At 38.5% G+C, this 12,196-nt stretch overlaps 1 protein-coding gene across 1 annotated transcript; it reads right to left on the bottom strand.

Moving 5' to 3' along the window:
* Window positions 1-554: 554 nt before the first annotated feature.
* Window positions 555-8,997, bottom strand: LOC143860999 (glycine-rich RNA-binding protein 2, mitochondrial-like). Its single transcript, XM_077371880.1, has 5 exons — window positions 8,861-8,997; window positions 1,778-1,950; window positions 1,582-1,650; window positions 1,089-1,195; window positions 555-935 (listed from the first exon to the last, which is right to left on the bottom strand). Exons 2-5 carry the CDS (start codon window positions 1,911-1,913, stop codon window positions 801-803), a joined length of 447 nt encoding a protein of 148 aa, XP_077227995.1. The 5' UTR covers window positions 1,914-1,950; window positions 8,861-8,997; the 3' UTR covers window positions 555-800.
* Window positions 8,998-12,196: the final 3,199 nt, after the last annotated feature.

Below are 12,196 nucleotides of genomic sequence, written 5' to 3'. Positions count from 1 at the left end.
CAAAAACTGATATTTAAACACCCAAAATTACAATCAATAATTTGGCCAGAAGTGTTCAATTTTAAGTTGACATCCCCAAACATGATCCTATGAAGCCAGACTACTAAAACAGAATCCTAACGTATCATCTTATCTACACAAGACAGTTCATTGATCATAGTCCCTGGGTTGGTAGTGGGAGTTTGTCGAGGCATCCAAAATGCTATTAGAAATAGCTGAGGAGCCTTGGATGCTGGAAGAATAGGGACCACTGGTTGAATTTCTTTTGCAAATGAGAAATTCAGTTTTTTCATTTCTGTAGTGATCTAAATATTAGCTCACCCTCCATAGAGGAGAGAACAAGATGAAAAACAATGGGCAAGTTTTCATTGTAACAATTGGCCCTGCCTTGGGACCTGGAAACTTCTCATAATGAAGAGGTTATCACTACATATATGGCAAGCAGGAAAGGCTGTACTAAATCTATATTCCTGCCTTAATCAAGTGTCTTCATTTGCAAGACCATGATTCAATTTTAAGGAGTACTGAGATATTCACAGCTCTAGAATAGGTACTACAAGAACAAAAATTACACAGATGCATTTCTAACTCCAAAAATTCCCAAGGACAAAAGTCATGAAATGATCTCTCCCCTTCACTAGGAGGAGAACAAACACAAGTTTCTAATAAAGCATATAATGCCTCAAAAATACATCAGTGCAAATACAAAATAGAAGTACAATACTTATTATATCCAGAGATAATATACTAGAAACTAATCAAAACAAAGTACCTACAGAGAGAGACTCCCCATCAGATGCTTAGTAATCACCGCCGCCGCCGCCTCCATAACCTCCGCCGCCGCCATAACCTCCGCCGCCGCCGCCACCACGGAAACCACCACCACTAGGTCTGTCATTAGCATAACTTACACGAATACTCCGTCCATCAAGATCCTGAGATGGCAAAAGAGCATACTGTAAAATCATCCTAGATGTGGTTGGAGTTTTACTTCCTTTTGCTGACAAGTGTGTGTGGGTGTGTTTGCAAGCATGCACTGAATTCTTCAATCAGTAATTTCATTTCGATTAAACCAAAAGATCACAAACCTTGCCATCCATGCTAGACAAAGCAGTTGTGGCGGACTCATCACTCGCAAAATTAACAAACCCGAAACCCCTTGACCTCCCTGTGTCTCTGTCGGTGATAACCCTAGCTGTATCATATCCAAGGACAATTTGATTACAATATTGTATGCACATGAACTGTTCATTCACTTTAAGCTAATCACCTGGCTCTTTTAATATCATAAAAAACAGTGTGGTGAGTACATGTTCCGCCATTTATTATTATTCTTTTTTTTTTTGAGTGGGTAAGCTGGGATTGAACCCCTGACGGGCAAAGAGCGACATATCTTCACTATTGAGCTAGAGGCTCAATCACACCATTTATTATTATTCATGATGACTACAAAAATAGAATTCCAAACTGTAATAGCATGAGCATCCAACTTGTCCTTTTAGTTTGTGCTTATGTGCTCTTTATGCAGTTCATTGCTATTCACAAACTGCTTCAAAAGCACCAATGAAAATTGTAACTCACCTTCGACAACATCGCCAAAGTTGGTAAATGCATCTCTAAGTGACTGATCGTCAGTCCCATATGAAAGACCTACAAATGAAAATCACACAACAGAGTTATAAACATAATTACTTGATATAGTTACAAACATATAAAATGAAAATTGCATAACATGGCTGCATACCATATTTCCATTCACAAGAAACAGTACACATACCTCCAATGAAAAGCTTTGAAGATGACATACTGCGAATAGCATTAAGCATGGACATTGAAGGAATTGGACCATTAGACACGCCATTTTTGGAGAGACTCTGCCTGATAAGGCTCCCAAATCCACTCCGGAATGCCATAATGATCCTTTGGATACCTGACAAATCTTTTCAGCACCTGTACAATGTAGAAGAATACCAAAAACCAATATTAATGAATGTGTTTCCAGAAACAGACAGTACTTGGTCATCACACAAATAGTCGCTGGGAAACACAATAAGGGAGCATGTTCACGCTTTCTATTAAAAAAAACCTTATGCATCTGTGGGTGCCTAGACAAGGTTCATGAGTCAACGTTGTATTCTCTCTTCGTTGAAGGGCATATTCACATATATCACAGCCGATACCATGACATATTGGACGATACAATATGGGAGGTCTCATGCGCACACCAGATCGTGTTTGTTTACTGTATCTCAACCAAGACAATGCATTTTGAACAATGTGGTTCAATATGCAATGATACATACACGACATCGTAGCTTTGGGCTTTCTAATACCCTATTTTCTTCATACAGCTTGCTTTTAAAATCCAAGTGAATAGGAGTTTGGGTTACAATATTAACTCTTTAATTCTTTGCTTTCTACGCTTAAACGTGTAAATCTATGTTACAGGTGTGTTATTAGGCTAGATAAGGTACTAACTCATTAGATCTACATTATTTATTTATTTTACTTACATTTTCATTGTTATCCTTTTTCTTTAAGGTGATGAAAATGTTTAGATTTATATTTAAATGAGGTTTTATGAAGCATGTGTGTACTGTGTAGCATTCTGTAAGCTTTTCAACCTTCAGCTTAGGTCCAAGGGATCAAATGAAACCTTTTTTTAGAAATTGATTGCAGAGGGGAAAAAAAGAGGCAAGAAATAGATGCTGACAACAATAGAGGTAGGTCTGCGATAGGGCATAAACCTCATTTAGATTTATATTTCAATGAGGTTTTATAAAGCATGTGTGTACTGTGTAGCATTCTGTAAGCTTTTCAACCTTCAACTTAGGTCCAAGGGATCAAATGAAACCTTTTTTTAGAAATTGATTGCAGAGGGGGAAAAAAGAGGCAAGAAATAGATGCTGACAACAATAGAGGTAGGTCTGCGATAGGGCATATGTCATTCCATGCCGCCCCCCGACCCCCCCCCCCCCCCCCACCCCCGGCCCTCTCCTACTACAAGAGGGTTAGTTATATATTATGGAAAATGATACAACCACCGCCTATTTTCTTCTTTCAACTCTTTTTTATCTTTTATCATTTATGGCAGACGACAAGCTATACACTGTCATTCTCTCCTCCCTCCTTGGGAAGTCATCCCACTCCCATCTGTTTGGATCAAACCTACACTCATATGTGGTTCTCTCACAGATGAACATGCATTATTGTTTGTAAAAACAAAAAAGCGGAACTAATCCTACATGTTGATAAAATGTAAAGAACAAAAAGTAATCTCGTGTGAAAAGACAAGCCTTGGTGTTGCTTGTTCATGAACAAAAGGAAAAGTGGAAACAATGATGCATGTTCATAAAAGATTTGATATTCAACCAAATTATTAGTCTCTTTTGAATGATGTAAACATAAAAAAGAAGTAACAAGACAAGAGGAGGTTTAAAAGCAACAGAAAAGAAACAACAACCAAGAAGCAAACCAAAAATAGAACATAGCAACAACAACAACGCACTCCTCAATGGGCAAATGATCAAAATTTGAAAGCACGACTTTGATAACTGCAGATCGAGCGAGAAAGATCCGCATTGCTGTTTGTAAAATGACAAACATGACAGATCTCAACAACATAGCCATCAATCTTATCAAGAATTTCCTCAATAGCGCAGGCCTCTAAGGATAGCAGGCCCCATCTCTCCCTCAACAATGAGATGGTCCAAAAGAGTCTAGTCTAAGAAGCCGATTCCAGTAAGAAGTGCTTGGACCTCGCCTCATTGGAATCCTTCTCTCCAATAGGCCCATAAAAAGCCCATATAACCTCCCTCTCAGAGTCCCTTAGCAGACCCAATAACATTCGGACTCGGATTGCCTAGACGAACCGTCGAAATCCATCTTCATTAACCAAGAGGAGGACGTCCTCACCTAGGATGAGGGCACTCCTTCCTACATCTGCATGGTCAAGGAAGATGCAGAGATAAGGGTCATCACCGCCACCGAATGAACCACTAAAGAGAAGATTAGTCTCTGAATGCTACGAACACCTTTATATACCCCTTTGAAAATTCTTTTGTTCCTTTCTTTCCAGGCCAGCCAAAGCGAGGCTACAAAAATAAGATTCCAAAGAGTTCTACCATTGGAAGAACACGGGGTAAAAGTTCAAGACTTTAAAAAGACCCACAATAAGATCATAAAAAAGGGCGGCCCAGTGCACAAGGCTCCCGCCATTGCGGGGTCTGGGGAGGGCTAGATGTACGCAGCCTTACCCCTGCTTTGCAGAAAGGATGTTTCCGTGACTCGAACCTGTGACCACCAGGTCACAATGGAGCAACCTTACCGTTGCGCCAAGGCTCGCCCTCTACCCACAATAAGATCATGAAGACCCAAATCACACCGAGAAGTTTGAAAATGAATGACCAAATTTCACGCATGAAACTACAATGGAAAAAAAAAAGGACATCAACAAACTCAACATCGGCTAAGCAAAGAGCGCAAAGATTAACAATAACATTTTGTCGCTTGTGAAGGCTATCCACAGTAAGAATCTATTCAAGGCACATTGTCCAAAAAAAGGCAATAACCCTATGGGGAGCAAAAGAAACACGGGTACTCCTATACGAAAAAAGGTTGGACAATTCAACCACTTGGCTACAAAGAGAATGCACTTCCAAATCATTTTATTGGCTCCTACCTGCATGAAGACAACGCGGTGTGGTGGCAAAAAGCCTTTTTTAAATCTATTCTCGCCTAATCTTTACCTATAAGGGTAAAAAAGCAACCGATTTTTATTCCACATAACCACTTCATTATGTCCACAAAAAGAATCAGCCACATTGATTGTTTTGTGGGCATTCTATTAGAAGCCACATGAAGAGGGCCGAGAATTCCAATTTCAAAGGTGACCACACCACTCGTCTAACCAAATAATCTCATCATTTAACCTTCACAAATAATCACATCAATTAAAAGGGGTTTAATCTTCACAAATAATCTCATGATTTACTTATTTAGATACTTTTTAAAGTTAGATGTCTGGGCCCTTAGTTTTGTTCACAAAATAAACTTATTTGTAAATAAAGGTTGTTTTTGGTGGTACCCGAAAAAGGTCCTAAATCACCAAACAAAATTCCACTGTATAAAAATAATCTAAAAAAAAAAAAACCACATGCCCAATCATAGGATCTCTCACACATTTTTCAAGCAATCAGATGAAAAATCCATGACCGCAAACACTCAACTCAGACCACAGTCTGCTCAAAACACCAACAAGGGTGACCATGTTGACATACTTAGAGAGTTTCGGGATTGTCCAGAGCGGCAGCTCTATAAAGCTCTGCACCTGCATAGTTGTACTCGTAAATCTGATATGTTGAGGTAGCATTTTTTTCTACATGTCACAATATTGAATTCTTAGTTATTAGATTTTGTTTTTGCTGCAATTTCTCTGCTGGAAGAGAGGCGCAAATGAGAAAGAGACGTGTGAATGTTTTGTGAGGCTGAGAGCAAAGGAGAGAAAACACACACAGAGACCAAGAGGAGAAGGGTGAGATGAAACTGGGGAGGAGAGGGTTGGTTGTAGATGCGCACGCGGGGCCCGGGGGGGTGTTCATGGAATGGCATGGCAGGCCTACAAGTATAGTAGCGTTAGCAGCTATCTCATCCCCTTCTCTGTTTTTTCTCTTCAGACAACAGTCTAAAAAAGGTACCATTGATAATCCTTGGATCTAAATCCAAGGGTTGAAAAGCTTCTGTTGCATTTGTAAAGAATGCTACATGCATACACCTCATATAAAACCTCTAAAAGATAAACCTATATATTGATATGATGAATCGTGAGCGGTTATTGTTTGTAACTTTGTAAATTTTGGTTTGATGTTTTAAACATCGTTGAGTTATTCTTAGTCCCCAATAAATCTTATTCGAACATCGCAGAACAAGTGTCATTCTCATGAACTAATAAATCATGAACGATAACTTGAGACATTTCAAAATACAATAGAAGAATTTTCATTAACTCATAAAACATTAACAAAAGTTGAAAATTTCCAATATACAATAAAAACCTAAGCGAATATAGACAATTGATATCATTCAACAAGCAGTAAAGTAAGCATCAGGCACATGCCAAGACAATTAGGCATACATTATAGATCATACTAAAATAGGTTTTTTATTATTTGCACCCAGGTGTCTCAGACATATCATTAAATCAAATCACAAGCAGGCGATGTCTAAACTTTCGAGGTATCCACACCTTTGATACCCAAATCAGCAAACAATGGAAGGCATTTACATTATATTATAAAGAGAGAGAGAGGGGGCGGATGAATTGGCATTAACATCAAAAGTGCGTGGACAATATTTGCAAACATTGTGTGTGAGACTTTCTAATGATCTTAAATTTTTGTATCTTGAGTTCTTAGACATTGGAACAACTCAGTCACCCTTTATGGTATACCCATCAAGAATGTTACATCAAAAGTAACATACCAATATCACTTTCCCATCCAGCATGAGGTAAGAAAAGTAAATGTGTATCAGTTTCTAGCATGCACATGCCAGGAGGATGTCTAAACACTAAACATGCTTTTATCGTACAGATTTCTATTAAATCTTTAAATTTTATAAACTAAGAATTCAATAAGGTGCCGCCACCCTCTCGTACTTTGACCTGTTAAGACAGCATGTAGAAATGCCCGTGAACATCAAAGAGGCTTTGCAGGGTGTGTGAGGTTTAAACTTTAAATAATGTAAGTGTGGAGGCCCACTGGCATAGCAGAAATGCCAATGAAAATAATGACACGTATCTCATATCTGTTGTTTCCTACAACTTCCTAGATAGAGTTGATCCAAAGAGGGTTCAAATTGCAAATAAAAAAGGTGCATCATGTCAAAGAGGATTCACTTGCACGATACATAAATTTTCACAAGCAACTTTGGGTGTTGGGACCACTGCTTTAAGACTGATCAGCCTAGCAATGCCCCCAAATATGTCATTTGTCCAAATCACTGTCTGAAAACTCCCTGAGTCAATCGTTGGCTCACCCAAGTTGACTAGAACTTGACCCAACCAAGCTGATCAAAAGTACCTTCGACTAGCCCGAATCAACGAAGCCTGACCACATCAATCGTTGACTCTACCAACTAAACTCGATGTTATATTGGCTGAGTGCTTGTCCCAAGTTCAAGTTTTTTAAGCACTGGTACAGTCAAGAGCAGGTACATTTTTAAATATACTTACACGTAGAACATGGTAACTCAGGACCTAAGAATTATCCAAAATTGTTCCAAATGTGATTAAAAAGGATAAATGCTACCTGCTGCATATGCAAAGTTGGCAGATGCAGCTCGAACACAAACATGTTTTGAAATCAAAAGATGCTAATGGTTCTTGAACAGTTTCTCATGGCAAGTCAAAAAGTTAAGTAGAGGTAAAGGCTTATGAGCTTGGAAGTCCATTTATCCTATTGTTGATGAGTTTAAGCCTGGGGTTGCGTTTAGGTTAGAAAATGGAAAGACTAAGGGTTTTGGGTAGCTGGTTGGATAGGGGATGTCCCTTTGTGCTGAGTCTTTACGAGGCGCTTTAGGTTAGTAAAACATAAGAATGCTAAAATTTTAGGAACCTTGAAGAATGAGGTTAATAATATACTAAACTTAATCTGTATTCTTGAGGGCTGTTATGTATCATATGTATGTAATGACAAGAGAAGGTGGCGGTCTTAAAGAAGTTTAATACACAAGAAAGGATTTTAAAAAAAAGAAGAAAGGAAATTCCAATCAGCAAACAAATGTGTGTTGTGCAAGGTGGAGGAAGTATGGACAGACTCATTTGGAAGATGACAGCGATAGCTGTTTGGTAGAACCTTTGGAAGGAGAGAAATGAGCACACATTTCAGGACAGATTCAGCTCAATGAAATGAGTAATTCTAAATACAAAGTTGGATCTGATTAGTAGTGGTCACGCTGAAAAGATTTCATAGGGTATGCAAATAAGATTGTGCTAACAAATTGGGAAGAAATTTTGGTTGGGAGAGGCCCAAAGAAAAATTATATTTCTTTCCAACTTTGATCACAGTTCACAACAGAATTTGAAAGTGGCGCTCGAAAGATCGCAACTGTAATTTTTGAAGAACATGAATGTATAATATTAAATAGGAAAATGATATAGAGACCTAGAGTACAACCAATGGGAGAGCCCAACAATAAGAATGTGCCATGTGTGCAAAAAAAAAAAAAACAACACATTTTTTGCAGATTTTCCTATTCCTAAGGGTCGGCCTTACGTCATGATGATGTTGTGGCCAAAACCCATTTGTTCGGTCCCCTTCTCTGTCGTGCTCTCGGTCTCCCTAGCACTACTCTATTAAATATGTTGTTCAACAAGATCATGACCAATGAGATTTGAGGCCCTGGAAGAGTAAAATATTTCTCTGATAACTTGAGAACAAGGTTGTTTCTAAAGGGGGGGGGGGGGGGGGGGGGGGGGGGGGGGTGGTAAGAATATGGTTATGTATTTTAGGGTTGTGGGTGTTAGTTGTTAATTTTGTATAGTGTGAGTGTATAGATAGTCTAGTGTTTTGACACTACCTTTGTGCTTGTATTTAAGAAGTTGTATTCTAATAAATAAAAAAGTAAAGAGATTGTGTAGAACATGATCTAACAATGCATTTCAATTTACAACAAAATGAACCCTTTGTAATACAGGCAACAGAATCAAAGGGTACGAATCAAAACACTTCATATCATAGTTAACAGATAAAAAATAGCAAAATCAGAGAGAGAAAATCTCATACACATCAGAGAACAAAAAATGGTAAGAAAGAAATGAAAATAAACGAACAAAAAAGAATAGGGTTTCAAGGATCCTTACCTATTAACCCTGGAATCTGAAGAGCGGATGGAAAAATGAACTAGGGTTTAAGGGTTTGATGGAGAATAAAGGAGAAGAGGGGCGGCCCGTGCGGGTAGGGTTTAAGCCTTGCAAGTTTGCAACAAAATCTCTGTGCCTTAAATAGAGCATTTTTGGGTTACCTATTTGCATTTGGGTTTTAGTAATATTACAAAAGTAGCCATCCATGTAAATTGAAAGAGCAGCAGCCCTTGATTGGCACTCTGATCCCTACAGCCTTTGATGGGACTCCTCCAAGGTTTGATTTGATTTGATTTGATTAGATTAGATTAGATTAGGCAGCTTCAAATATAGATTAACATGTGTAAGAGTCTTAGTGTAAGAAAAACATACATGTATGAGATATTAAATAGCTGTTTGGTTGCTAGGTTTTTTTTGTTCCCCGGATTTATGTGGGTAAAGGTTTAGTGGTCACATCAGCTTTTTCTTGCTGACATCAGCAAAATCTTGTCTTGAAAAGGGTGTTCTCTCTTTCTCTCTCTACCTTCTCTCTCCACTCATCATAATATCTTTCTCTAATTAATGCTTGTCCCCTCTTTTGTCTCCTACCTTTACCCACATAAATCCCAGGAAAAAAAAAAACCCGGCATCCAAACAGAGCATGGGAAACAAAACTTGGCTCCAGACTGGTCTCGAGGGGGTTCCTCCAGCCCTCTAATAGCAGGGGGTGTGGAAATATCAAATACATGCCTAGTTTTTATTTTCAGAAGGAATTGATATTTCCACACCCCTTGCTGTTGTCTGGAGGAAAGTTCGTCCAGAACCAGTCTGGAGCCAAGTTTTATTCTCTCAAGGGCCACCCAAGCCCATATACATTTATAAGTTATTCATTCCTCTATGTTTATAATGGTTTAAAGAACCTCGGGCCCACACAAAAAAATTTCCCATTAGTTATAATATAGATTAACCCAATTAGAAGGTACTGATTGTTGCCTAAACGTCAAGATCACATGTTCAATCTTCTCTAACAAAATAACAATAACTCATAGCTAATGAAACTTAATGTCTACTCATGAATACAAAAACAAACATGTTTCTACACATCTGTTTTATGTTTTCCACATTTAACACATGGGAGATGATATTTTCACCCCCGCATTACGCATGCGCTCCCCTTATTAAGTGATCCGACGTGGAAAAGAGTTAAAGTTGCACACTGTTCATGTCAAATCAGGTAATCAGGGGAGCGCATGTGTAATGCATGGGGGTGAAAAATATCATCTCCCTTAACTCGTTTCTCTAGAAAAAGGAAAAGACCCACTTGTCCTTACCAATGAGATGTACTAAATCAAAGCCTCTCCTCCTTAAATTCTAGTACATATGCGCAAAAAAACTCCCCTAACTTATCCTCTAAATGTCTTGCCTCAAGAACAAACTTTACCACATACGTATGGCCGTCTTTCAAATCAACCCTAACAATCCCACATGCCTTCCATCTCTCTCTCTCTCTCTCTAGCATAAAAAACTGCCAGGTGTATGGATGGATTTATACCCCAATTGGAACAGAGATAGGTGTTGTGAAACGCCACGTGGAATCCCAGATGGGGTTGATGGGAGAGAGAGAGAGAGAGGTGCTTGGTTAGGGTTTGTCAACTTTCTACCATTCGAAGGGATTGAGTATTCTTTTGTTTATATTGCCATTTATTTATAGGAAATGATATCCCTACCCCTTGTTTTAATAATGGCACTCAAACACTATTAACCCCTTTTTCCTGTTAAACTTCTATCTTAACAGATCTAACCGCAGTTGGATCAAATATCAAGCGCGGTCCCACCTGCACGGGACTTCATTCATGCTCGGGCACCATATAAAAACTCCTTATTAAGGGAATTACTAGGGACCATCACAGAAGGCATTTCGTGAACCGGCTGTTGCACAAGAGAGCAGCCACATAGGCTCGGATTTTGCCTCATTAATTTAATTCATATGAGATGGCTGCTCTCTCATGCAAACAGCCGGACCACGAAATTCCTTCGGCCATGGTCCCTAGCAAATCTCCCTTAATAATTTATATCAACCTTCAAAAACTAATTAAAAGAGTGCAAAGTGGAGAGTGGAGTGCAATTAGTGAAATAAGGGATGTGCTTAGTTAGGGCTTGTCAAATTTTTTACCATATGAAGGGATGCTTCTTCTTATATTTTTCTTGCCATTTTTATGAAATTATATATCCTGTTGACTTTTTATGTGAAAAAAAAGTATTTTTGTAATTCAAACTTACAATGGAGTGTTTTTAGTCATTGTATGTTTGTCCTTCTTTGAGACTTGCTTTATGCTTTTGGGCTTCTCATTCAAAGTATTTGGGCTTCCCTCCAAAAGGACTAAAGTCATGAGAAAACTTTAGTGCTAGATGGGAGTGTAAGAGGATGAGAGTGGCCATATATATACTTTCACTCTCTTAGCCTTGTAAATAAGCAAGATGTCATAGGGATCCTACCCAATAATTACAGATCACAGATTGAAAAGATTTGTCTTAAGATTGTTAGTAATAATCGATGTGCAAATCTGTAATTTAAGATTCAAGATTACCTTGTAACATTTTAATCTCGCAACTTTGGAATTGGAAATCGACTGTAACTATTTATCTGATCAAGGCTTTCTAACACATATAAGCGAGTTTGATAGGCATCCGGGCTGTGTGAGTGCACACCTCTGGAGCAAGAGTTGTTGTATCCTTGAGATATAACAACGAAAATCCTTCGTGCCTCAACTCGATAAGTGATCTAACGACTTTGTTTATTTGCTTACATTTCTTGCACTAAATAGCTACTGTCGATTTCTGATTCCAGGTAATCTTGAATCCTAAATTACAGATTTGCACATCGATTATTACTAACAATTAAAAGAAAAAAAGAAAAATTAAACAAACAAAAAGAAAAATCCTTGGGCCCACGCGCGCGGCCGCCCGAGCCAGGCTGGGCGGCGCGCGTGTGGTAAGACCAAAAGCCCGTCGGACCTAAGTGGACGATCCGTGCGCGTAGGATTTCCATGACCTTTTGCTCATTTACAACACATTATTGCATGACAAAAATAATTTTTCTCTTCAAGACTTGTTTGTTTACATTAGAAGAGGAAAACCGTTTAAAAAAACAGAAATCTAAGGCCTATGAGTTTAACTCTAAGGCAAATCTCACTGAATATTCATATGGAAAGAAAACTTCTTCTAAACCTGGGTTGCCTCAACTCGATAAGTGATCTAACGACTTTGTTTATTTGCTTACATTTAATTCTTGCAGTAAATAGCTACTGTCGATTTCTGATTCCAAAGTTGAAATTAAAATGTTACAAGGTAATCTTG

This window comes from Tasmannia lanceolata, unplaced genomic scaffold (assembly GCF_043159265.1).
Source record: "Tasmannia lanceolata isolate RefF3 unplaced genomic scaffold, GAP_Taslan_0.1 ptg000037l, whole genome shotgun sequence".
Taxonomy (NCBI): domain Eukaryota; kingdom Viridiplantae; phylum Streptophyta; class Magnoliopsida; order Canellales; family Winteraceae; genus Tasmannia; species Tasmannia lanceolata.
This window is presented reverse-complemented; position numbering and strand designations above follow the sequence as displayed.